The sequence below is a fragment of the Heptranchias perlo genome, chromosome 7 (assembly GCF_035084215.1).
Source record: "Heptranchias perlo isolate sHepPer1 chromosome 7, sHepPer1.hap1, whole genome shotgun sequence".
Classification (NCBI taxonomy): Eukaryota; Metazoa; Chordata; class Chondrichthyes; order Hexanchiformes; family Hexanchidae; genus Heptranchias; species Heptranchias perlo.
The window spans coordinates 44,163,481-44,187,511 of NC_090331.1; the positions used below are offsets into that span (position 1 = coordinate 44,163,481).

At 45.1% G+C, this 24,031-nt stretch overlaps 1 protein-coding gene across 3 annotated transcripts in view; it reads right to left on the reverse strand.

Annotated features, from left to right (window-relative positions):
* The window catches only part of c7h7orf57 (chromosome 7 C7orf57 homolog), a 111,069-nt gene that overhangs the window by 44,263 nt on the left and 42,775 nt on the right, over positions 1–24,031 (reverse strand). For all 3 annotated transcript variants that reach the window (XM_067987432.1, XM_067987430.1, XM_067987431.1), the window contains exons 3-5: positions 17,741–17,923; positions 12,652–12,751; positions 3,477–3,633 (exon numbers count right to left, since the gene is read on the reverse strand). In XM_067987432.1, the coding sequence (XP_067843533.1) occupies positions 3,477–3,633; positions 12,652–12,751; positions 17,741–17,923 (440 nt within the window). The remainder of the gene's footprint in view (positions 1–3,476; positions 3,634–12,651; positions 12,752–17,740; positions 17,924–24,031) is intronic.

The following is a 24,031-nucleotide window of genomic DNA, read 5'->3' on the forward strand; positions in this document are numbered from 1 at the left end:
AACAGGATGACAGATACCTTAGCAAAGTGTCACTGATCTGTACCAAACTGTTCGCCAGCAGAGTGATGTGCCGCTGGCCCAGGAGAAGGATGATGCCGAAAGGGGACATGGAAGTGGGAACTCCACTCAAAGCGCTCCCAACATCTCACCCATTGCTCCCCCCCTTCAACCAGTACCCAACATGCTGCCTCATTTCCCGATGGCCAAGTCTGCCCCTGCACAGGTGCAGGTGGCGCAGTTTTTGGTGGGACCCTCACGGGCTCCAACACCCAGAGATCATCAGCCAAGAGCATTTCAGCAGTCAGAGCAGGGATCTGAGCAGCCTGCCTCTACCTCTGCTGAAGCCACAAGTGTTGCACCACGTAGGAGCAGTAGGCAAAGGAAAAAAAAACATTGTAGCTCATCAAAGATATGCACATGGGTGTTTGTGAAAATGTTATTAAGTTCCCTTTTTTTATGACCTCACATAAAATTTATTAATTTGCACCACTTTCCCGTGCTGCCCATTCTTGCATTCTGGATGTCAAATCGCCTTTTCAGTTGCTTGTTGATGAAGACTTGAATTGACGGAACCAATTGGTGCATGTGCAATGGGTGGATGGTTGGTTACAGGACCGCTTTGTGGGGCGGGGCACGTGATAGTTACTTTGGTACAGTGTGTGTGACTAACTGCACCTTTGAGCTATTAGGACATCCTGAGCAGCAACGTGTGCGGCTGGTCTGGCGTTGGGTACCCCATCTTCATCCTCTTCGTCCTCCACTCCATTGGAATCTTCAACAGATGATGAGTGATGATCACCTTGTTCCTCTTCCACCTCTAATCCTCGCTGCTGCGCAATGTTGTGCAGAATGCAGCACAGCACGATCATCCTAGAGACCCTCGTTGGTGAGTATTGAAGGGCGCCTCCAGACCAGTACAGGCACCTGAAGGGATCTTGAGCATGCCAATGACTTGCTCGATAACACATCTGGTTGACATATGGTTGTTGTATCGCTCTTGGGGTTCATTGGTGGGGTTCCTCAGAGGTGTCACTAGCCAGGTTTGAAGGGGGTTCCTTTATTGTCTATCAGCCATCCCTTAAGTGTGGAACCAGGTACGAACACGTCGGGGATGTTGGACTGACGCAGGTTGAAAGCATCATAGGAGCTCCCAGGGAATCTGCGTCAGACCTGCATGAACCTTTTCTTGTGGTTGCACACCAGCTGAACATTGATGGAATGAAATCCCTTGCGGTTGACAAATACTCCTGGTTGATTTGATGGTGCTCGGATTGCCACATGTGTCGATATGTCTTCGGTAGCATCCTGGAAGGAGCCAGAGGCAAAAGAATTGAGGGTAGTGGTGACTATCAGAGCCACTGGTAATGCATGTCCACCAGGTCCAGCGGGGATCAGCTCTTATTCTAGGAGGCTGCAGATGTCTCCGACCACCTGACGTGATAATCTGAGCCTCCAGAAGCACTGCTCTTCAGAGAGGTCAAGGAAGCTGAGCATTTGTCTATACACCCTGTTAGTTGGGTAATGCCTCCTGCGAACTCTGGCCCTCTCTGTTGCACCCCTCTGTTGTTCATCTTTGGCTCCCACCACAGCACGACCTTGCTGCTGTGGATGTTGATGGTCTTCCTCGTCCAAAGTCCAATCTAAAGCAGCCATGGTGCCAACCATTCTGATGTTCTCTGTGTGAACATCTCCAAACTTTACCAAAATGTCTGCTGCCACAAGAACTCTCAGCAAACCATTTTCCAGAGGGAACTGAGAAAGCAGCTGTGAGCACTGAGCCTTTATTCATATCGGGACACCTGTCTTTAACCAGTCCCATGAAGTGCCGCTCAATTTTGCCTCCGTTTTACTGCCGAGTTTCCAGAGTCCTGGGAAACCCGGTGCTGGAAGCGTTAATTTCAAATCGCTGTCAAATTCTCATGAAAAGACCCTCATTAACATATTATAATGACGGACCCCCCTCTCGAAAGCTGGTTACTTGGCCGCACCCAAATCCGCCTCTGTTAAAACCGGAAGTGGCCGCGTTGGAGGCGGCTTGGAGTCGGGTTTCAGATGTCAAATTTTAACTTTCCCGCCCGTTGTGGGGGGTTAAAATTCCCCCATGCCTCTATTTATAAAGTCAAGGATCCCATATGCTTTTTTAACAGCCTTTTCAGACGTCCTGCCACCTTCAAAGGCTTGTATACGTACACCGCCAGGACTCTCTGTTCCTGCACCCCCTTTAAAATTGTACCATTTAGTTTATGTTGTCACTCCTCATTCTTCCTACCAAGATGCAATCTTGTTTTTTTCTTTCTATGTACAGTAGCCTTAAATGAGTTACCAAGATCATAAATCCAATGGGGCTTGTGAACATGGTGATGATACTTGAAGTAGTATTCAGGTTAAGACTTCTGCACCCTCTCCCATTGATGGTTTCTGTTTCATTGGAAACAGATTAACTGATTTTCCTGGGCAAACACTGTATCAGTTAGAAAGCGATTTTAACTCCCGGGCCTCGTCTGCATGCCACCGGTGAGCTGCCCACCCGAAATGGGAGGGAAACAGCAGCTGGCCGGCAGGCTGGAGTGGAAATTTGGGCAGCACAAGGCCGTTGGCTGGCACCAAAGGAACAGTCGCCGGCAACAAGGTAAGTCGTGGGAAGAGGGTTTAGGGAGAGCCTCGCGGAAGGGGATGGGGAGAGAGGGGAGCCCAGGGCAAGGGAGTCCTAAACCGTCTGGCCCCACAAGGAAAGTAAAAAAAATACCTTAAATGGCCTCTTCTGGCACCGGATCCTCTGCCTGCTTTCTTGACCTAACAGGTAAGCCACAATGGCTTCCTCACTCAGGCCACAGTTAAAATTACAGTCATTGGACCCTGAACTGCATTTTTAAAGAAGAACCCTGCCAGCTTCAGTTTGGTGTCCTTGACACCTGCTCATGGAGCAGGCTAAAATAGGAGAAAGCAGGATCCGTGGAGGACAGCAGCTAGTAACTCACTGGTTTCCGCTGGGCAGGTAGGATTAAAATCGTCCCTTAAGGCTTCCTTTATTCTAGCCAGCAATATCCTATCTCTCAAACCAGTTATTCTTTTGGGCTGGGGAAAATTGCCAATTTAATATCAATTTGTACTGATCGGTGGGCAGTTTTATGCTATGGGGCGTGCCCATTAGGAAATAAGTTTCACTGCCCACACTTTTTTCATACAGGGGCCTTGTAGAATACAGAGGAAGCATGAATCAATTTGAACCCATGTCCCAGAAGAGAGAACAGGGTCCTAACCTTCTCTGACACCTAATCCACCTTTCCATAATTCAGAATGAAAGTACTTTATTCGTATTAGAAACAAAATCATATCCAGTCGGCCCACAAATCAAAAACATCCAAATACATTATGTGTTATTGACGATAGGTATGATCATGTTCACAAAAATATTATGAATTTCTCCTTTATAACCGAGCAGCTTTAGCCTTGCTATCTATAGTTGGTAATGTTACCTTACTGTTTCCTGAGTCACCAATATTTTCTTCCTTCTCACATAAAGATCTGTCTGCTGTTTCAAAGGGAGAGGATGAGGGGTTATAATTTCCATTCTCTGACATGTCTGGGATTGTGTCATAATGCACGTAATCTGGAAGCTTTCTCTGCATTGTCCTGTAAGAAGGAAAATATGATGATTTCCACTGTGCATTACCCCAATCTCTGAAGGTGCATTTTGAGTGCTTGCCCTATCATTCTACAGTGTGGATGGTACACCTGGAGGCAGAATCAAGTGTTGAAAGTAGTAACTGCAAGAGACTGAGGATGTTATCAATGGTAAGCTGGAGAAAGGTGGCACATGATCACCAAAGGACGTCCATGAATGACCCCTGCAAAGTTACGCAGGTGATTCTCGGGTAGGACTCCAAGGGTTAAATTAGGAGGAGAGATTACACAAACTAGGGTTGTATTCCCAGGAATTTGTATGATTAAGGGGTGATTTGATCGAAGTTTTCAAGATATTAAAGGGAACTGATAGGGTAGATAGACAGAAACTATTTCCACTAGTTGGGGCGTCTAAGATTAGGGGACATAGCCTAAAAATTAGAGCCAGGACTTTCAGGAGTGAAGTTAGGAAACACTTCTACATGCAAAGGGTGGTAGAAGTTTGGAACCCTCTTCCACAAATGGCAGTTGATGCTAGCTCAATTGTTAATTTTAAGTCTGAGATTGATAGATTTTTGTTAACCAAAGGTATTAAGGGATATGGGGCTAAGGCGGGTATATGGTGTTAGGTCACAGATCAGCCATGATCTCATTGAATGGCGCAGCAGGCTCGAGGGGCTAAATGGCCGACTCCTGTTCCTACGTTCCTAAGGTTCCTTGGGGAACAGACTGTCCAATGAAAGGAGGGGCAGGAAGCAGTGAATGAAAAGGAAGTTACAAAGTATGTGGATCTGAAAGGTGAAATGGAACGCTGGGTTAGTAATGTCAGATGATACTGTTTGAGATGGAGGGGGTAAAATTGGATAAGGGTCTATTCTGGGCGATGATAGTGCGATGCGCTAATACCCCGTGCCTGACGGACCCTGGGCAGGCAAGACCCAAGTTTGGACCCAAGGGAGCACTTACCTGCAATCGGCGTTCCTTTCCAGGCCTTGCACGTGGAATCAATGCAATTCACACTTTCCACCACCAGAGGGAGCTCAATCTCTTAAAGGGAGGGTGTTTCTTAAAAATCTCTTAAAGGTAGCTGGTACCTGTTATTTGCTGAAAATAATAGCCTACTGTCTGTATGGAGTCTGAACAGAGATCAGACATTGCACATGTAAAACACAGATGCAGATCCCATCCCTATGTTTACACACTGATAAGTTATGTTAAAACATTGAATAAAGGTTGCGCACTACTAAATCCCACATCCTCCAATCTGCACACCAGACGTCACCAATCTGCCGATCTGAGTTGGTACCAGGCCTGCGAGAGTGTATGCATCAAGGTTCTCTGCTGATGCACTAGAGACCTTGGGTGCAAGAGGTGGACAGAAGGAGGGACATCCTATATCCGCAGGGGGTGCAAGAGGCTCTTCAGACATATACTCAAAAGACAGTGGGAGGCAGCGGGGGATGAAGTCAATGCCAGGTGAACAGCATCATGAACATGGATACAGTGCAGGAAGAAGTTCAATGCTTTGATATGAGTGGTCAAGGTGAGTGAGGTCCACTGTCAAGTGGCGTCTCCTGCCAACTGCACCACGCACTACACCCCCCATCTCCCACGTACCAATAAACTCTTTCCAAGAGTACTCAACTCTTCCAATCAGATGCTTCCTCTCACCCTTACACATTACCACTGTTTCAAGCTGCCCACCCACAACTCACAGGCCACACACACTGGCAGCTATTCAACCATGACAGACCATCATCCAGGCACACGTCCTGCTTTCTTGCAGGAGAAGGTGGTGCAGATCAAGAGGCAGCAAGTGGCCGTGGCATTTAGCACCTCGAGCCTGTTCCATCATTCAATGAGATCATGGTGGACCTGTGACCTAACTCCATATACCCGTCTTAGCCCCATATCCCTTAATACCCTTGGTTCATAGAAATCTATCAATCTCAGATTTAACATTCACATGTGAGCTAGCATCAACTGCCATCTGCAGAAGAGCGTTCCAAACGTCTCCCACCCTTTGCGTGTAGAAGCATTTCCTAACTTCACTCCTGCACGTCCTGGCTCTAAATGTTAGGCTATGTCCCCGCATCCTAGTATTCAAGTCTAGGAGACCTCCAAAAACAGTTACAAATTTCTCGGCAGCCAGAGACAATAATCCAGCCACTAACTTGTAAATCCTGCATGGTCCCTTTAAATAGGGCCAGTAGGGGATCCTCCAGGCAGTCTAAGACACGTTCAGATGGTCGGGGTTAAAACTGTGTATTGAGTTGAGCGTTAAGTCCTAAAATGGTGTCTATCACCTTAAATCAGCGTTGCTGATTGAAGCCATTTTCTCCCTACTTTACATGATTCCAGGGTCCATTATCTGCGCCTGCGCAAACTCCTATACCAAGATGGTGTCTGGCGCACATCACGCAGGAAACATGCGTACACATCCAAGAAGCCATCTTGGATGTCGGAGAGGCCATGTAGCGCCGAAACAACAGGCTCTACATGGCGCAATTTAGCACTTGGACTGTTATGGGTATCTTGTTTAGACTCTTTAAATACGCTGGAGTCATGGATGGGCAATGGAAAACCACAATTAAAGCAAGAAAAGATGCAGAAATGGGATGTGCACATATATGTATCAATTTAACACAGGAAGGTCACGATCCAACCACATAATGTGGCATGGCTGAAGTCGAGCTACCACCCTGAGAGTGGCTGGGCTTACAGACTCAAAGGCCTCGATATTAAACCCACCCCCGCCCATTGACGGACGGGAGAGGGTTGGGATTAAAGATTTAAATATGGGGAACACGTCCCAAACATGCCCCGCACGCGCCCACTGCCTTTTTTACGGCGGCAGATATTGTGACACCCGAGTGCCCTGCCGTGGAGAGGCGGGACACTTCATTAACATATTTAAATTGGGCTCCCACAGTACATTTGGGAGACTGATTAAAAATTCACTGCTCCTGCGTGGGTTTCACAGGGGTCGGGTAACCCGGCTCCATAAAGTAAGTGCCTTTTCTAGCACTCCTTGTGGGCCAGGAGGAGCAGAAGTGCTCCCCCCGGCCCCTCAAGGAAGCCTTCGGCCTCCCCCTACCTTGCTTTTCCTAACTTTTTCCCCAGAGCGGCAGTGGACCTGAGAGTAGAAGACTGAGATTGGGGAATAGAAGCAGCAGCAGACCTGCAACAAGAGACAACTACTGTGCAACGTCACAGGTGAGGCAGGAGAGTCCGAGAGGTGAGCACAGTATAAAAGGAGAGACCTAGAGCGAGAGGAGAGTCTGAGAGTCTAAGGCAAGTCATGGCAGCACAGCTCGCACCCGTGATATGCTCCTCCTGCACTATGTGGGAAGTCATGGACACTACCAGTGTCCCTGGTGACCATGTGTGCAGGAAGTGTGTCCAGCTGCAGCTACTGGCTAACCGTCTTTCGGAGCTGGAGCTGCGGGTGGATTCACTGTGGACCATCCGCGATGCTGAGACTATCGTGGATAGCACGTTCAGTGAGGTGGTCACACCGCAGGTAAAGATTACGCAGGCAGAAAGGAAATGGGTGACCACCAGGCAGAGTAAAAGGACTAGGCAGGTAGAGCAGGAGTCCCCTGGGTCCATCTCCCTCTCAAACAGATATTCTGCTTTAGATACTGTTGGGGGAGATGGCTTATCAGGGGAAAGCAGCAACAGCCAGGTTCGGGGCACCACGGGTGGCTCTGCTGCACAGGAGGGGAGGAAGAAGTGTGGCAGGGCTATAGTGATAGGGGATTCAATTGTAAGGGGAACAGATAGGCATTTCTGTGGCCGCAAACATGACTCCAGGATGGTATGTTGCCTCCCTGGTGCTAGGATCAAGGATGTCACGGAGCGGCTGCAGGGCATTCTGGAGGGGGAGGGTGAACAGCCAGTAGTCGTGGTCCATATTGGTACCAACGACATAGGTAAAAAAAGGGATGAGGTCCTGCAAGGTGAATTTAAGGAGTTAGGAGATAAATTAAAAAGCAGGACTTCAAAGGTAGTGATCTCAGGATTACTACCGGTGCCATGTGCTAGTGAGTATAGGAACAGGAGAATAGACAGGATGAATGCGTGGCTGCAGGGATGGTGTAGGAGAGAGGGATTTAGATTCCTGGGACATTGGGACTGGTTCTGGGGAAGGTGGGACCTGTACAAGCGTGACGGGTTACACCCGAGCAGGACCGGGACCAATGTCCTCGCGGGGGTGTTTGCTAGTGCTGTTGGGGAAGGTTTCAACTAGAGTGGCAGGGGGATGGGAACCTGAGCGGGGAGTCAGAAGAGAATAAAGTTGAGAGCAGCAAAAGAGGGGAAGACCCAGGGGAAATCTACAATACAAATAGTACAAACAGTTGTTCAAGAACAAGTGAAAGGGAAAAGCGTAGAGCAGCGGAAAGAAAGTGTACTTTAGGCACGACGGATAAAATAAAAACTAGAAGGCGCAAGGCGATTAACCCAGCATCAAAGCTGTGGCAGGGGATTGGGAACCTGAGCAGGGAGACAGAGGAAAGCGTGTCAGGAAGGGACAGAAGGTATGGAGTAAAAGGTAAAGTGTTAAAAAAGGAAAAAGCAGGAACTAAGTGTCACAAAACATATTTGAAAGTTCTTTATCTGAATGCACGTAGCATTCGTAACAAAATGGACGAGTTAACGGCAGAAATAACTACGTATGGGTATGATCTTGTGGCCATTACAGAAACATGGCTGCAGGGTGACAACGACTGGGAATTAAATATGCCAGGGTATTTAACAATCAGGAAGGACAGGCAGGAAGGAAGGGGAGGTGGGGTGGCTATGTTAATAAAGGAAGGAATCACTGTAATACAGAGAAATGATATTGGGACAAAAGATCAGGACAATGAAACAGTTTGGGTAGAGATAAGGAATAACAAGGGGAAAAAAACACTAGTGGGCATAGTATATAGGCCTCCTAATAGTTGCAACTCTGCTGGAAGAAGTATTAATCAGGAAATAGTCGGGGCATGTAATAAGGGAACAGCTATAATTATGGGGGATTTTAACTATCATATTAACTGGACAAATCAAATTGGCAGGGCAACCTTGAGGAAGAGTTTATTGAGTGTATTAGGGATGGATTTCTTGAGCAGTATGTAACTGATCCGACAAGGGGGCAGGCAACCTTGGACCTGGTCCTGTGTAATGAGCCAGGATTAATTAATAATGTCCTAGTTAAGGATCCCCTTGGAATGAGTGACCATAACATGGTTACATTCCATATCCAATTAGAGGGTGAGAAGGTTGGTTCTCAAACAAGCGTACTGAGCTTGAATAAAGGAGACTCTGATGGTATGAGAGCGGAATTGATTAAAGTGGACTGGGAAAATAGATTAAAGGGTAAGACGGTTCATGAGCAGTGGTGTTCATTAAAGGAGTTATTTTACAACTTTCAAAAAAAATATATTCCACTGAGGAAAAAAGGGTGTAAAAGAAATGACAGCCATCTGTGGCTAAGTAAAGAAATTAAGGATAGTATCCGACTAAAAACAAGGACATATAAGGTAGCCAAACTTCGTGGGAGGATAGAAGATTGGGAAGTCTTCAAAAGACAGCAAAAAGTAACTAAAGGATTGATTAAGAAAGGGAAGATAGATTATGAAAATAAATTAGCAAAAAATATAAAAACAGATAGCAAGAGTTTCTATAGTTATGGCTAAGGCAAACGTAGGTCCCTTAGAGGATGAGACCGGGAAATTAATGGTGGGAAACTTGGAGATGGCAAAAATGCTGAACAAATATTTTGTTTCAGTCTTTACGGTAGAGGACACTAAGAATATCCCAACACTGGACAAACAGGGGGCTCGAGGTGGGGAGGAGCTTAATACGATTAAAATCACTAAGGAATTGGTACTCAGTAAATTAATGGGACTCAAGGCGGATAAATCCCCTGGACCTGATGGCTTACATCCCAGGGTCTTGAGGCAAGTGGCAGTAGGGATTGTGGATGCTTTGGTAATAATTTTCCAAAATTCTCTGGACTCGGCAAAGGTCCCGGCAGATTGGAAAACTGCGAATGTAACACCCTTATTTAAAAAGGGTAGTAGGCAGAAGGCTGGAAATTATAGACCAGTTAGCCTAACATCTGTGGTGGGTAAAATTTTGGAGTCTATTATTAAGGAGACAGTAGCGGAACATTTGGATAAACATAATTTAATAGGACAAAGTCAGCATGGCTTTATGAAGGGGAAGTCATGTCTGACAAATTTGCTTGTGTTCTTTGAGGACATAACGTACAGGGTGGATAAAGGGGAACCAGTGGACGTAGTGTATTTGGACTTCCAGAAGGCATTCGACAAGGTGCCACATAAAAGATGATTGCTCAAGATAAAGAATCACTGGATTGGGGGTAATATTCTGGCATGGGTGGAGGATTGGTTATCTAACAGGAAGCAGAGAGTTGGGATAAATGGTTCATTCTCGGACTGGCAACCAGTAGCCAGTGGTGTTCCGCAGTGGTCGGTGCTGGGCCCCCAACTCTTTACAATCTATATTAACGATTTGGAGGAGGGAACCGAGTGTAACATATCAAAGTTTGCAGATGATACAAAGATGGGAGGGAAAGTAGAGAGTGAGGAGGACATAAAAAACCTACAAGGGAATATAGACAGGCTGGGTGAGTGGGCGGAGATTTGGCAGATGCAATACAATATTGGAAAATGTGAGGTTATGCACTTTGGCAGGAAAAATCAGAGAGCAAGTTATTATCATAATGGCGAGAAACTGGAAAGTACTGCAGTACAAAGGGATCTGGGGGTCCAAGTGCAAGAAAATCAAAAAGTTAGTATGCAGGTGCAGCAGGTGATCAAGAAGGCCAACGGAATGTTGGCTTTTATTGCTAGGGGGATAGAATATAAAAACAGGGAGGTATTGCTGCAGTTATATAAGGTATTGGTGAGACCGCACCTGGAATACTGCATACAGTTTTGGTGTCCATACTTAAGAAAAGACATACTTGCTCTCGAGGCAGTACAAAGAAGGTTCACTCGGTTAATCCTGGGGATGAGGGGGCGGACATATGAGGAGAGGTTGAGTAGATTGGGACTCTACTCATTGGAGTTCAGAAGAATGAGAGGCGATCTTATTGAAATACATAAGATTGTGAAGGGGCTTGATCGGGTGGATGCGGTAAGGATGTTCCCAAGGATGGGTGAAACTAGAACGAGGGGGCATAATCTTAGAATAAGGGGCTGCTCTTTCAAAACTGAGATGAGAAGAAACTTCTTCACTCAGAGGGTCTGTGGAATTTGCTGCCCCAGGAAGCTGTGGAAGCTACATCATTAAATAAATTTAAAACAGAAATAGACAGTTTCCTAGACATAAAGGGAATTAGGGGTTACGGGGAGCAGGCAGGAAATTGGACATGAATTTAAATTTGAAGTTAGGATCAGATCAGCCATGATCTTATTGAATGGCGGAGCAGGCTCGAGGGGCCGATTGGCCTACTCCTGCTCCTATTTCTTATGTTCTTATATTCCTTAACTGAAACCATTAAGTCCACATGCTGTGAAGTTCACTAAATGGCAAAAGTTTATGGAATGGGTCATTCTGTATTCTATGCAGTTCATCCATCCCAGCAGGTGTATAAGCTGCTTAAGAGTTTTAAAGCAAGCTTGTCATTGCATCTCCATGATCATAAGAGGGCATGGGATCCCATTTCTAAGTAGTAAGGCTACACTAACATTAAATATGATCTATTTTCTCCTATAAATTATTATCATCTAGAATTCTGTCTCTGATATGTCGAAGTTAAAATGCCAAGTTAACTATCATGTACTGACAATCAGGGTTATCAGAACATGCATTTAGGTAATAAGAAATCTCTGACATGCCGTTCGTATCCCAGTATTATTTCTCCAAAGCCCTGATTTTAACCGGGAACAGGAATTGGGAATGAGGGGTGAAAGACAACTGACAAAACCCCAGACGTCTTCCCGCTGACTTCACCTGTTGGGAAAACCACGACACCTTCCCTGCTCAGGCCACCAGTTAAAATTGCAGTCAAGGCTTGATGATGTCGTATTTGCATATGATCTGCATATTTAAAGCAGGATCCTGCCAACTTCAGGTGGATGTCCTTGCCGCCTGCTCAGAAGACCAGGTTAAAATAGAAGACAGCGGGATCTATGCGGGACGTTGATGGGTAAGTCACCCAGATGATTTCCGCCAGACGGGTAGGATTAAAATCACCCCTTAAGGGAGGGCTATGGAGCCAAGGCGGATGGATGGAGTTAGGATACAGATCAGCCTTGATCTCACTGAATGGCGGAACAGGCTTGAGGAGCAGAATAGCCTACTCCTGTTCCTATGTTCCGTGGTCCCAGCAGCCACCAGAATCCATTTTGTCAGACATCTGTCCATGTTAACGTTCCTTCTCCCTGTATCTATAACCTAATATACAAAATGCAAAGAACTAGACCAGTTGCTCCTCATCTTTAGAATTTGGGAGGTGGGGTGCAAATCAATGAAATACAACTATCAAAGATAACTTTGAGTGACGGAACACAGATGATGCATTAACTGCTCAGAGAACCTTGGGCAAAAAGAGATCTGAACTCAACTGACAGCCACTTAATATCTCATATAAGGGATGAGAACCCTTAGGCCACAAATTATTTTTCAATTTCTAAAAGCTCTGTTTTCATCCTCAATAGTGTCTACCTCAGCTGCTCTGAGAAGTCTTGCAACAACTGTCAACTCGTCTTGGGATGCAGACTGTGACAACCCACAGAGAATATGAAAATATAAGCCGGATCCTAATACAGTTACTGCTTTTAAGAGGACCACAGCATTAGGACAGAATAAGGACCACAACTGTCTCTAGGACTCTTGGGAGTCACATTGAATATTGGCTAGCTCTTATGTATAATCAGTAGAAGCAGTTAAAAAGTTTTATGGTACAAAAACTGCTTCTATTTTCATCACTATTCATTTTCACAGGATTGATATATAAAAAAACACTGTTTTTGTTGTCATGTGCGGACGAGTTTTACAGCTACTTACTCTTTGTTTTCTTGGAGTGTAGATTCAGGAGTCAAGCACTCAGGTTTCCTGAAGGGAGCACATGTTGGCTTTAGTGACAACTCACCGAAAGTTAGTAAATCTGTTAGCAAAGCAAAGCAAAGAAAAATGCATTTAACCGATCTCTAGCCATATCCCTGTAATGTTGTTGCTAAATTATCTATCAATGACCCATAACAATAAATTATAAAAACGTTGGCCTGAATTCTCCTCCCATTGGCAGGTTAGCAGTGGAGCGGGAATACCGCTGCCAATGTGAATCTTGAGTTAACTTGCTGAAATTTCGTCCTGGTCCCCTCATTTGAATGCAGGGTTGGCTTAGACTGGTAATACTGCTCCAGATAGATTTATCACCACGGGGAGGGTGGGAAATTCAGTTCTGCTGCAGCCTTTAAATGGCTGCAGCCAGTTAAAGGGCATCATCACTTTCTAAGCAGCAGGAAGAACAGTAGCAATTTTTAAAACAGCAGCAACATCATCCTAGGGAACGGGGGAGTAGTTATAACAGTTCCCAGATTCTCAGATGCATTTCTAGAGGTGTTACTGGCTGAACTGAGGGCCAGAAGCAGCAGATTGTTGGGCACTGAAGGCAGGAAGCCCCAATAACACAGCGGTTCAGGCTGTCTGGAGGGAGGTGGTAGAGGCAGTCAATGCAACTTGTACCACCCCAAGAACTGCACACAGTGCAGGTAGAGGTTCAGTTACCTCACAAGGATGACTAAGGTAAGTCAAGGCGCTCTTGCCAATACCTTGATCACTTATACAACCTTTATTCAGCTCCTTGCCAATCATACCCAGATGCTGAGAGAGAAAGAATATCAGGGGAACTCACTTCTGCAAAAAGCAACCTCTGCAAAAATTCAAGTACCTTTTTTACTCAAAAACACTCTGGTAACTCACACTGCCTGCCACAAGGGCAACTGCCACTCTTCAAGGACACAATGCATCTCATCAACATTGGATGTATGTACTCAAATGAGTGAAACTGTCCATGTCACTTATATGCCCTTAACATTGTCTTCTCTCCCTCCAAAGGAAAGACTGGCCTACAACCAATGCCACAGAAATACCACCAGGGGAGGAGCAGCAATGCTGAAAACCCTGAATGCACATGAAGAGGAGGTGTTGCAAATCATGGGTATGCAGACAGAAGAACATGTGGAAGAGGTTCAAGTTGGTAGTGAGGTGGCAACAAAACTTTGGTAAAAGTTGGGAAATTTTCATCATAAATGATGTCAGCTTTCTATGCTTTCTCAAAGTATTACAATGCCCTTATACTCAGCAACAATTTTTTCAAGGGGAATGTCATTGTGTGCACAGCTGAACAAGCTCTTCTGTGTTTCACATCACAGGGGGTTGCAGGAAGGGGCCAGCTATGATGATGACCACCCAGGCACATTCACTGTGAAATTAGCCACCAGAACTGCCCCAACTGTTGCCACTTCCTCAGCGACTGTGTCATGGCATTTCACTTGCGTATGCACCGGCACAGAGCCACCGACTAGATAGGAAGTAGCTAGTGGGTCAGAAGGGCTATCAATGGGTGAAGCACTAGGCACTAGTGAGAATGAGGACCTGAGAGTGGAAAAGAGGGATTGTGCTGTCCTCCACAGAGGGTGAAGAAACAACCAACTAGAGACCAGAAGTCAGGGGCCCAGTCTTCAAAAGAACTATGATTAGGGAGCATAGATCTCATGTGGAGGCAGTGGAGATAATTTCCAAGCATATGATTGAGATGATAGATAAATGGGAGGAGTCCATTATCCACATCTGCAACACACTGCAGGAAGCTTCCCACGATCTGCAGAACACCCTGGAGACTGTGACAGCTTGGGAGATTTCTGTGGCAACAAAAAGCCGGGAACAGCTTCTAAGGACTTTGGTGGTTTATAAACATACGAATCAAGAGCAGGAGTAGGCCATTCGGCCTCTCGAGCCTGATCTGCCATTTGATAAGATCAAGGCTGATCTGATTGTGACCTCAACCCTACTTTCCCGTCTATTTACTATAACCTTTGACTCCCTTGTTAATCAGGAATCTATCTAACTCAGCCTTAAAAATATTCAATGACCCTGCCTCCACCGCTCTCTAGGGAAGGGAGTTCCACAGACTCACAATCCTCTGAGAGAAAAAATTTCTCCTCATCTCCATCTTAAATGGGAGACCCCTTATTTTTAAACTGTGGCCCCTAGTTCTAGTCTCTCCCACAAGGGGAAACATTCCCTCAGCATCTACCCTTTCTAGTCCCCTCAGGATCTTATTTGTTTCAATAAGATCACCGCTCATTCTTCTAAACTCCACTGTATACAGGCCAAACTTGTCCAACCTTTCCTCATAAGATAACCCCCTCATCCCAGGAATCAGTTGAGTGAACCTTCTCTGAACCGCCTCCAAAGCAATTATGTCCTTTCTTAAATAAGGAGACCAAAACTGCACACCGTATTCTAGATGTGGTCTCACCAATGCCCTGTACATCTGTAGCAAAACATCTCTACTTTTATATTCCATTCCCCTTGCAATAAATGACAACATTCCATTTGCCTTCCTAATCACTTGATGTAGCTGCATACTAACTTTTTATGATTCATGTACTAGCACACCCAGATCCCTCTGTACCTCAGAGTTCTGCAATCTCTCTCCATTTAAATAATATACTGCTTTTCTATTCCTCCTGCCAAAGTGGACAAGTTCACATTTTCCCACATTATAGGGCTAGACAGACTGGATGCAGGGAGGATGTTTCCCCTGGCTGGGGGGTCCAGAACAAGGGGTCATGGTCTCAGGATACGGAGTAGGACATTTGGCACTGAGATGAGGAGAAATTTCTTCACTCAGAGGGTGATGAACCTGTGGAATTCTCTACCACAGAAGACTGTGGAGGCCAAGTCACTGAATATATCTAAGAAGGAGCCAGATCGATTTCCAGACACAAAAGGCATCAAGGGGTATGGGGAGAGAGCGGGAATATGGTATTGAGATAGAGGATCAGCCATGATCATATTGAATGGCGGAGCAGGCTCGAAGGGCCGAATGGCCTACTCCTGCTCCTATTTTCTATGTTTTTATGTTACTCCATCTGCCAAATTTTTGCCCACTCACTTAACCTTTGCACACTCCTTATGTCCTCTTCACAACTTACTTTCCTATCTACCTTTATGTCATCAGCAAACTTAGCAACCATACATTCGGTCCCTTCATCCAAGTCATTGATATAGAGTGTAAATAGTTGAGGCCCAAGCACTGATCTCTGTGATACTCCACTCGTTACATCTTGCCAACCTGAAAATGAACCATTTATGCCTACTCTCTGTTTCCTGTTAGCTAACCAATCCTTTATCCATGCTAATATGTTATTCCCTACACCATGAGCTCTTATTTTGTGTAGTAGCCTTTGATGTGGCACCTTGTCAAAAGCCTTCTGGAAATTCAAGTACACCACATCCACAAGATCCTGTTTATCCACGTTGCTTGTTACTTCCTCAAAGAACTCTAATAAATTAGTCAAACACGATTTCCCTTTCACAAAGCCGTGTTGACTCTGCCTGATTGCATTGAGATTTTCTAAGTGCCCTGCTATATCATTCTTAATAATAGATTCTAGCATTTTCTCTCTGACAGATGTTAAGCTAACTGGCCTATAGTTTCCTGCTTTCTGTCTCCCTCCTTTCTTGAATAGAGGAGTTACATTCGCTATTTTCCAATCTGATGGGACCCTTCCAGAATCTAGGGAATTTTGGAAAATTAACACCAATGCATCTACTATCTCTGCAGCCACTTCTTTTAAGACCCTAGGATGAAGACTGTCAGGACTTGGGAGACTTGTCAGTTTTTAGTTCTAATAATTTTTTCAAAACCCTTTCCCTGGTGATTGTAAATGTTTTAAGTTCCTCCCTCCCTTTCACCTCTTAATTCACAATTATTTCTGGCATGTTATTTGTATCCTCTACAGTGGAGACTGACACAAAATATCTGTTCAATTCACCAGCCATTTCCTTATTCTCCATTATTAATTCCCCAGACTCACTCTCTAGAGGACCAACGCTCACTTTACTTACTCTTTTCCTTTTTAAATACCTCTAATATTCGGAGTAGTTTCTGGAGTAGCTGCTAACAGTGCTGCCATAGATGCTTTCACAAGGATTCTAAGACCAGGTTGGTACTATTTGGTCTGTACTGACACAGATCAGTAGCTCCTCTGTGCCTGTGCCTGTGCCCAGCACCAGTGGGCTGCAAGGAGTGGCCACAGATGTTATCATCTCTCCAGAGCGTGGCACTGAGTCTGTTGCCTTAAGACCCCCTCCAAAGCCTACACATGAGGGAGCATCAGACATGGACCTGGCACCCCTTGCTACTGTAAGAGAAATATTGCTGGAAGCTGATTACCTCTGAGACAGCTGTTTCCTTGAAACAAGAGTCATCTCAGACCTCCAAGGCTCTCGGGGGTGGGGGGGGGGGCTAACCCAGCCAACTACTGCTCAACTTCATCTTACTCAGGGAGCACCTCATAAGAGTAATAGATTAGGAGCAGAAGCAAGTAAGTTAGCAAAGGGTAGACACGTTGTTAAGAAGTAGTTGTAGATAGGATGATTGGAATTTTTGGCACTTTTTGCAGAATATATTTTTCTGTAAAGTAAATATGGCTTGTGCACATAGAGTTCTGAGCTCATTTCTGTGCATTATTTCTCTTTTTGGGGGGAGGGGCAGTGGGGTTGGATGACGACAGGGGAATGTGGGCTTCTGTCTTTTCAAAGCATTTGGCAGAAGTCTTTGACAGTGAGGAACTTTGTGATGACGGGGGAGAACAGGCCGGTGTGAAGTAACTTTATTTGGTGAGTCAACCTTTATTTATTGAAAGTGCAAAGCCAATAGTCGCAACCCCTGTTCTCTAGCTGCTTGCTATCCTCTCCCACATCCTCTCCGTCCTGTGCACCTTTGTCATGCTGTGAGGATGGAGGTCCATCCACCCCTCTTCATCATCACCTTCAGCTTCTGGAAGCAGCAAGCCTCGCTTCATTCTGGAAACCATTGAGCCATTGGGAGAGCAATGTTTTTTAGCTACAACAGACTTACCTGCCACCCCACCTCGCTTTGCCAACTTCACATAGTCAGAATCAGAATCATAAACAGCATTACGACGCCCTCGGTATCTTTCCTGCCCAGTTGTCATGTAGCCAAGACCAGGAATCAGTGAGGTTTCCCGTTGCTTCTTGTTAGAATTTTCTTCTTTTATATGTAAGGCATGTTTAAACTGCTCTGTGACAAAAAGTAAAGCGTATTTAAAAAAAACAAAAAAACACATTAATACTATTAACATCTCCTTAAGACATTTTACATGCAGGTTTGTCTATTAATAGTAGCAAATCAGAGCAGTCAGAGTTTCAGGAGCCAGCAAGGAAGTTAAAAAGCAAGACCTCATAGGTAGTGATAGCAATGAGTATAGGAATAGTAGGTTAAGACAGGTTAATGTGTGGCTGGAGAAATGGTGCGGGGGGGGAGGGCTTCAGATTCCTGGAGAATTGGGACCAGTTCTGGGGAAAAAGGGATCTGTTCAAGATGGACGGGTTGAACCTCAACAGAGCTGGGACCAATGTCCTCGCGGGGAGGTTACTAGTGCTATAGGGGAGGGTTTAATTTAATTTGGCATGGGGATGGGCACCAGGATGAAACATTAGAGAGGAGAAACAACGTGCACAGTGGACTGGGAGAGACAAATAGCACTAAAGTAAATAATAGTTCAGAAATAGGAGAGATCAGACAGGGGGCAAATGCTTGTCAGTCTAAGATGAGTTTGGAGTGCATGTGTGCAAATGCACGTAGCGTGGTAAATAAGATTGGTGAGCTGCACGCTCAAGTCACCACATGGGATTATGATATAGTGGCAATAACAAAAACCTGGGTCAAAGAAGGGGAGGATTGGGGACTTAATATTCCTGGCTACAAGGTATTCAGGATTGAGAGGGAAGGAAAGAAAGGAGAGGGGTGACAGTATTGATCAAAAAAACTATTATAGCATTGGAAAGGGATGATGAGGGGTCAAAGACATAATCTATTTGGTTAGAATTAAGGAACAATAGAGGAGCTAATATGCTACTCAGTGTATACAATAGGTCACCAAATATTGGGAAGGAGGTAAAGGAGCAAATTTTCAGTCAAATTACAGAACGATGCAAGGACTATAGCGTAGTGATAATGGGGGACTTCAATTATCCCAATATAGACTGGGATAGTAACAGTGTAAAGGGCAAGGAGGGGGAGGAATTCCTGAAATGAGTACAAGAGAACTTTCTTGGTCAGTGTGTTTCCAGCCCAACAAGGAGGGAAGCAGCGCCGGATCTAGTTTTGGGGAAAGAAGTGGAGCATGTTTCAGTGGAGCAGCACGTGGGGTACAGTGATCATAATATCATCAGGTTTAGAATAGCTAAGGAAAAAGATAAGGAACAATCAAGCATAAAAATACTTAACTGGAGGAGGGCTATTTTCAGTGAGTTAAAAAGAGATATTGTCCAGGTGGATTGGAATCGGAAATTGTTAGGCAAAACAGTAATTGAACAATGGGAGGCCTTCATGGAGGAGATGGTTCGGGAACAGAGTAGCACATTCCCACAAGGGAGAAAAGAAAGGCATCCAAAGCTGGAGCTCCCTGAATGACAAAAGATATAGAGATTAAAATGAAACAGGAAAAGGAGGCTTATGATAATAATATAGTAGAATCTGGCCACTATCTGAGGCTGAACCAAACTGTTCTGTTCAGACAACCTTGGCGTCCTATTTAACTCTGAGATGAGCTTCCAACCACATATCTGCTCCATTACCAAGGCCCCCTACTTCCACCTCCGAAACATCACCCGTCTCCGCTCCTGCCTCAGCTCATCTGCTGCTGAAACCCTCATCCATGTCTTTGTTACCACTAGATTTGATTATTCTAATGCTCTCCTGGCTGGCCTCCCATCTTCCACCCTCCATAAACTTGAGCTCATCCAAAATTCTGCTTCCCGGACCAGGAGCCAATGTAGGTCACCCCTGTGCTCGCTGACCTACATTGGCTCCTGGTCTGGGAATGCCTCGATTTTAAAATTCTCATCCTTATTTTCAAATCCCTCCATAGCCTCGCCCTTCCCAATCTCTGTAACCTTCTCCAGCCCTAAAACCCTCCGAGATCTCTGCGCTCCTCCAATGCTTGCCTCTTGTGCGTCCCTGATTTTGATCACATCACCATTGGCGGCCGTGCCTTCAGCTACTTAAGCCCAAAAAGCTCTGGATTTCCCTCCCTAAACCTCTTCGCCTCTTGACCTCTCTCTCCTCCTTTAAGACGCTCCTTAAAACCAACCTTTTTGACTAAGCTTTTGGTCACCTGTCCCAATATCTCCTTATGTGGCTCAATGTCAAATTTTGTTTGATAATCACTCCTGTGAAGCACCTTGGGTCATTTACTACATTAAAGGTGCTATATAAATGCAATTTGTTGTTGTTGAGAACCAAGCTGAATACAAAAAGTACAGAGGAGATCTAAAAAAGGAATAAGGAGGACAAAGATGGAGCACGAGAATAGATTAGCGGCTGATCTAAAAGGGAACCCAAAAGTCTTTTATAAACATAAATAGTAAAAAGGTAGTCAAAGGAAGGATGGGATTGATTAGGGACAAAACAGGAGATCTTCTTGTGGAGGCAGAGGCTATGGCTAAGGCAATAAATGAATACTTCGCATCGGTCTTCACTAGGGAAGAGGATGCTGACAGTGTAGTGTTAAAGGAGGAGGTAGTAATGATATTGGATAGGATAAAAATAGATAAAGAGGAGGTTCTTTAAAGGTTGGCAGTACTCAAAGTAGAAAAGTCACCTGGTCCAGATGGGATGCATCCTAGGTTTCTGAGGGAAGGGTGGAAATTGCAGAGGCTCTGGCCACAATCTACCAATCCTCCTCAGATATGGGAGTGGTGCCAGAGGAATGGAGGATTGCAAATGTTCAAAAAAGAGGAGCGAGATAAACCCGGCAAACCCGAGTGGTAGAATGCAGGTTTATGATGGAGACTTCCTATCCAATAAATTTCCAATCTTAACTAGGTTTTTTAGAAAAGCAAGGAAAGAAAAAATAGGTCAATTCACACTGATCTCACAACAATGGCACAGGCTTGGGAGCAGGTTCTCTATCTGCCAAAGTAATGGTATCTGGCAAGGGGGAGCAAAGGGCTAATAGAAAGAAAAAATAACTTATAGGAAGGTGACAGGATAAGTTGAAAAGGCTGTTAAAAAAGCATATAGGATCCTTGGCTTTATTAATAGAGGCATAGAGTACAAAAGCAAGGAAGTCATGCTAAACCTTTATAATACACTGGTTAGACCTCAGCTGGTGTATTGTGTTCAATTCTGGGAGCCACACTTTAGGAAGGATGTCAAGGCCTCAGAGAGGGTGCAGAAGAGATTTACTAGAATGGTACCAAGGATGAGGGACTTCAGTTATGTGGAGAGAGTGGAGAAGCTGGGGTTGTTCTCCTTAGACTAGAGAAGGTTAAGAAGAGATTTGATAGAGGTGTTCAAAGTCATGAATGGTTTTTGTAAACAATTTTACAACACCAAGTTATAGTCCAACAATTTTATTTGAAATTCACAAGCTTTCGGAGGCTTCCTCCTTCCTCAGGTGAATGTTGTGGAAATGAAATCCTCGAATCCTTTGCATTTATAAATCACAGAACAAAGCCTGGTGATTACAGATAGTCTTTCCAACTGCCCATTGCCACGGCAATCACAGTGTGCAGACAGAGAGGTGTTACCTAAAAGGCCACCGAATATACAAACCACCAAAAAAAAACAGAGAGAGAGGCAGAAACAAACATAGAACAGACAGCAAATAACCCGTTATATTAAAAACAGATAACATTTGTTCGCTGGTGGGGTTACGTGTAGCGTGACATGAATCCAAGATCCCGGTTGAGGCCGTCCTCATGGGTGCGGAACGGGATATGACGCTCGACTCATCGATCGACAGTTCCGATGGGCCACAGCGAAAAATCGCATAGACCTCCTCAGAAGACTAACACGGGACGCAACTAACAGAGTACCCTTCGTCGTCCAGTACTTCCCCGGAGCGGAGAAACTACGCCATGTTCTCCGCAGCCTTCAACATGTCATCAATGACGACGAACACCTCGCTATGGCCATCCCCACACCTCCACTACTCGCCTTTAAACAGCCACCCAACCTCAAACAGACCATCGTTCGCAGCAAATTACCCAGCTTTCAGGAGAACAGCGTCCACGACACCACACAACCCTGCCACGGCAACCTCTGCAAGACATGCCAGATCATCGACACAGATACCACCATCACACGAGAGGACACCACCCACCAGGTGCATGGTTCATACTCCTGTGACTCGGCCAATGTTGTCTACCTCATACGTTGCAGGAAAGGATGCCCCAGAGCATGGTACATTGGCGAGACCATGCAGACGCTGCGACAACGGATGAACGGACACCGCGCAACAATCGCCAGACAGGAGGGTTCCCTCCCAGTCGGGGAACACTTCAGCAGTCAAGGACATTCAGCCACCGACCTTCGGGTAAGCATACTCCAAGGCGGCCTTCGAGACACACGACAACGCAAAATCGTCGAGCAGAAATTGATAGCCAAGTTCTGCACCCATGAGGACGGCCTCAACCGGGATCTTGGGTTCATGTCACGCTACACGTAACCCCACCAGCGAACAAATGTTATCTGTTTTTAATATAACGGGTTATTTGCTGTCTGTTCTATGTTTGTTTCTGCCTCTCTCTCTGTTTTTTTTTTGGTGGTTTGTATATTCGGTGGCCTTTTAGGTAACACCTCTCTGTCTGCACACTGTGATTGCCGTGGCAATGGGCAGTTGGAAAGACTATCTGTAATCACCAGGCATTGTTCTGTGATTTATAAATGCAAAGGATTCGAGGATTTCATTTCCACAACATTCACCTGAGGAAGGAGGAAGCCTCCGAAAGCTTGTGAATTTCAAATAAAATTGTTGGACTATAACTTGGTGTTGTAAAATTGTTTACAATTGTCAACCCCAGTCCATCACCGGCATCTCCACATCATGAATGGTTTTGATAGAGTAAATAAGGAAAAACTGTTTCCAGTGGCAGAGGGGTCGGTAACCAGAGGTCACAGATTTAAGATGATTGGCAAAAGAACCAGAGGCAACATGAGGAAACATTTTTTTACACTGCGAATTGTTATGATTTGGAATGCACTGCCTGAAAGGGTGGTGGAACCAGATTCAATAATAACTTTCAAAGGGGAATGAGACAAATACTTGAAGGGAAAAAAATTTACATGGCTATGGGGAAAGAGCAGGGGAGTGGTACTAATTGGATATCACTTTCAAAGAGCCAGCACAGGCATGATGGGCCGAATGGTCTCCTTCTGTGCTGCACCCTATTATGGTACTATGAAATGGGTATCTAATCTACCTTAAAATCCTCTGAATGCCAGATCAGACATAGCTGTGGTCCCCAACTTGTTTGCTGACACTTGGGCTGGGATTTTCTGCCTTGGCGGAATCCTGGTTCAACTTTGGTGGGTTGAGAGGTGTGCTACCCTTGATCGTGGCCAATTTTCTATGGTCAGGGTCATTTAAATAACCATCTGCATTAGGGAATATGTTATGGGGAAGGGAGGAAAATCATTGAAGTAGGTGTCAGGCTTCTGCCACTGCTTATCGGAGTCGCTGTCTCCTGGCAGATGAAATGGAGTGTACATTTTTTTTTAAATGTCAATTTTGAGCGGCTGTGTAGTAACTCTATGCAGCCACTTTAAAAATTAAATGACCTCCACAGCATGCCTTAGTAATGCTGGATGCCAGCAGCGCATAGATTTTCCTTGTGTTCAGGGTTGCCAAGGCACAAATAAATGACACATCAGATAACATGGTTCTGTCATTTGCAAGCCGTTGAATATGTATTCCATAGATGGGCTAATGCATTCTATGTCTATGTCTATATCCCACATGTCACTTCCCGTGAAAAATCCCAGAAATGGTGGAAGAAAGCAGGAAGACAGCACAGCAGCTCCCTGGGTATTGGCCACCTCATTCTGCTGGAATTGGGGCGGGGAGCCCAACTGTCTAAGTTTACACATTTAGAATGGCTACTTGGGTGAGGCACCGAAGGGCTTCCAACTACTATAGGACCATTCACTTCCTGTAGGAGAGTAATAAAAATGGGAGAAAAATGGCAAGAGGGGGAAGAATGACTCATTTATTATTCTAAACTGCTGCTAACTTAGCCCAGACTCACTTCAGTTTTAGGTTTCATGGCAGTACTGATTGGGGTTGTATGCCAGTACTTTTAAAAAAGCCACCAAGATATGACCTAATCCCACCCTTTATTA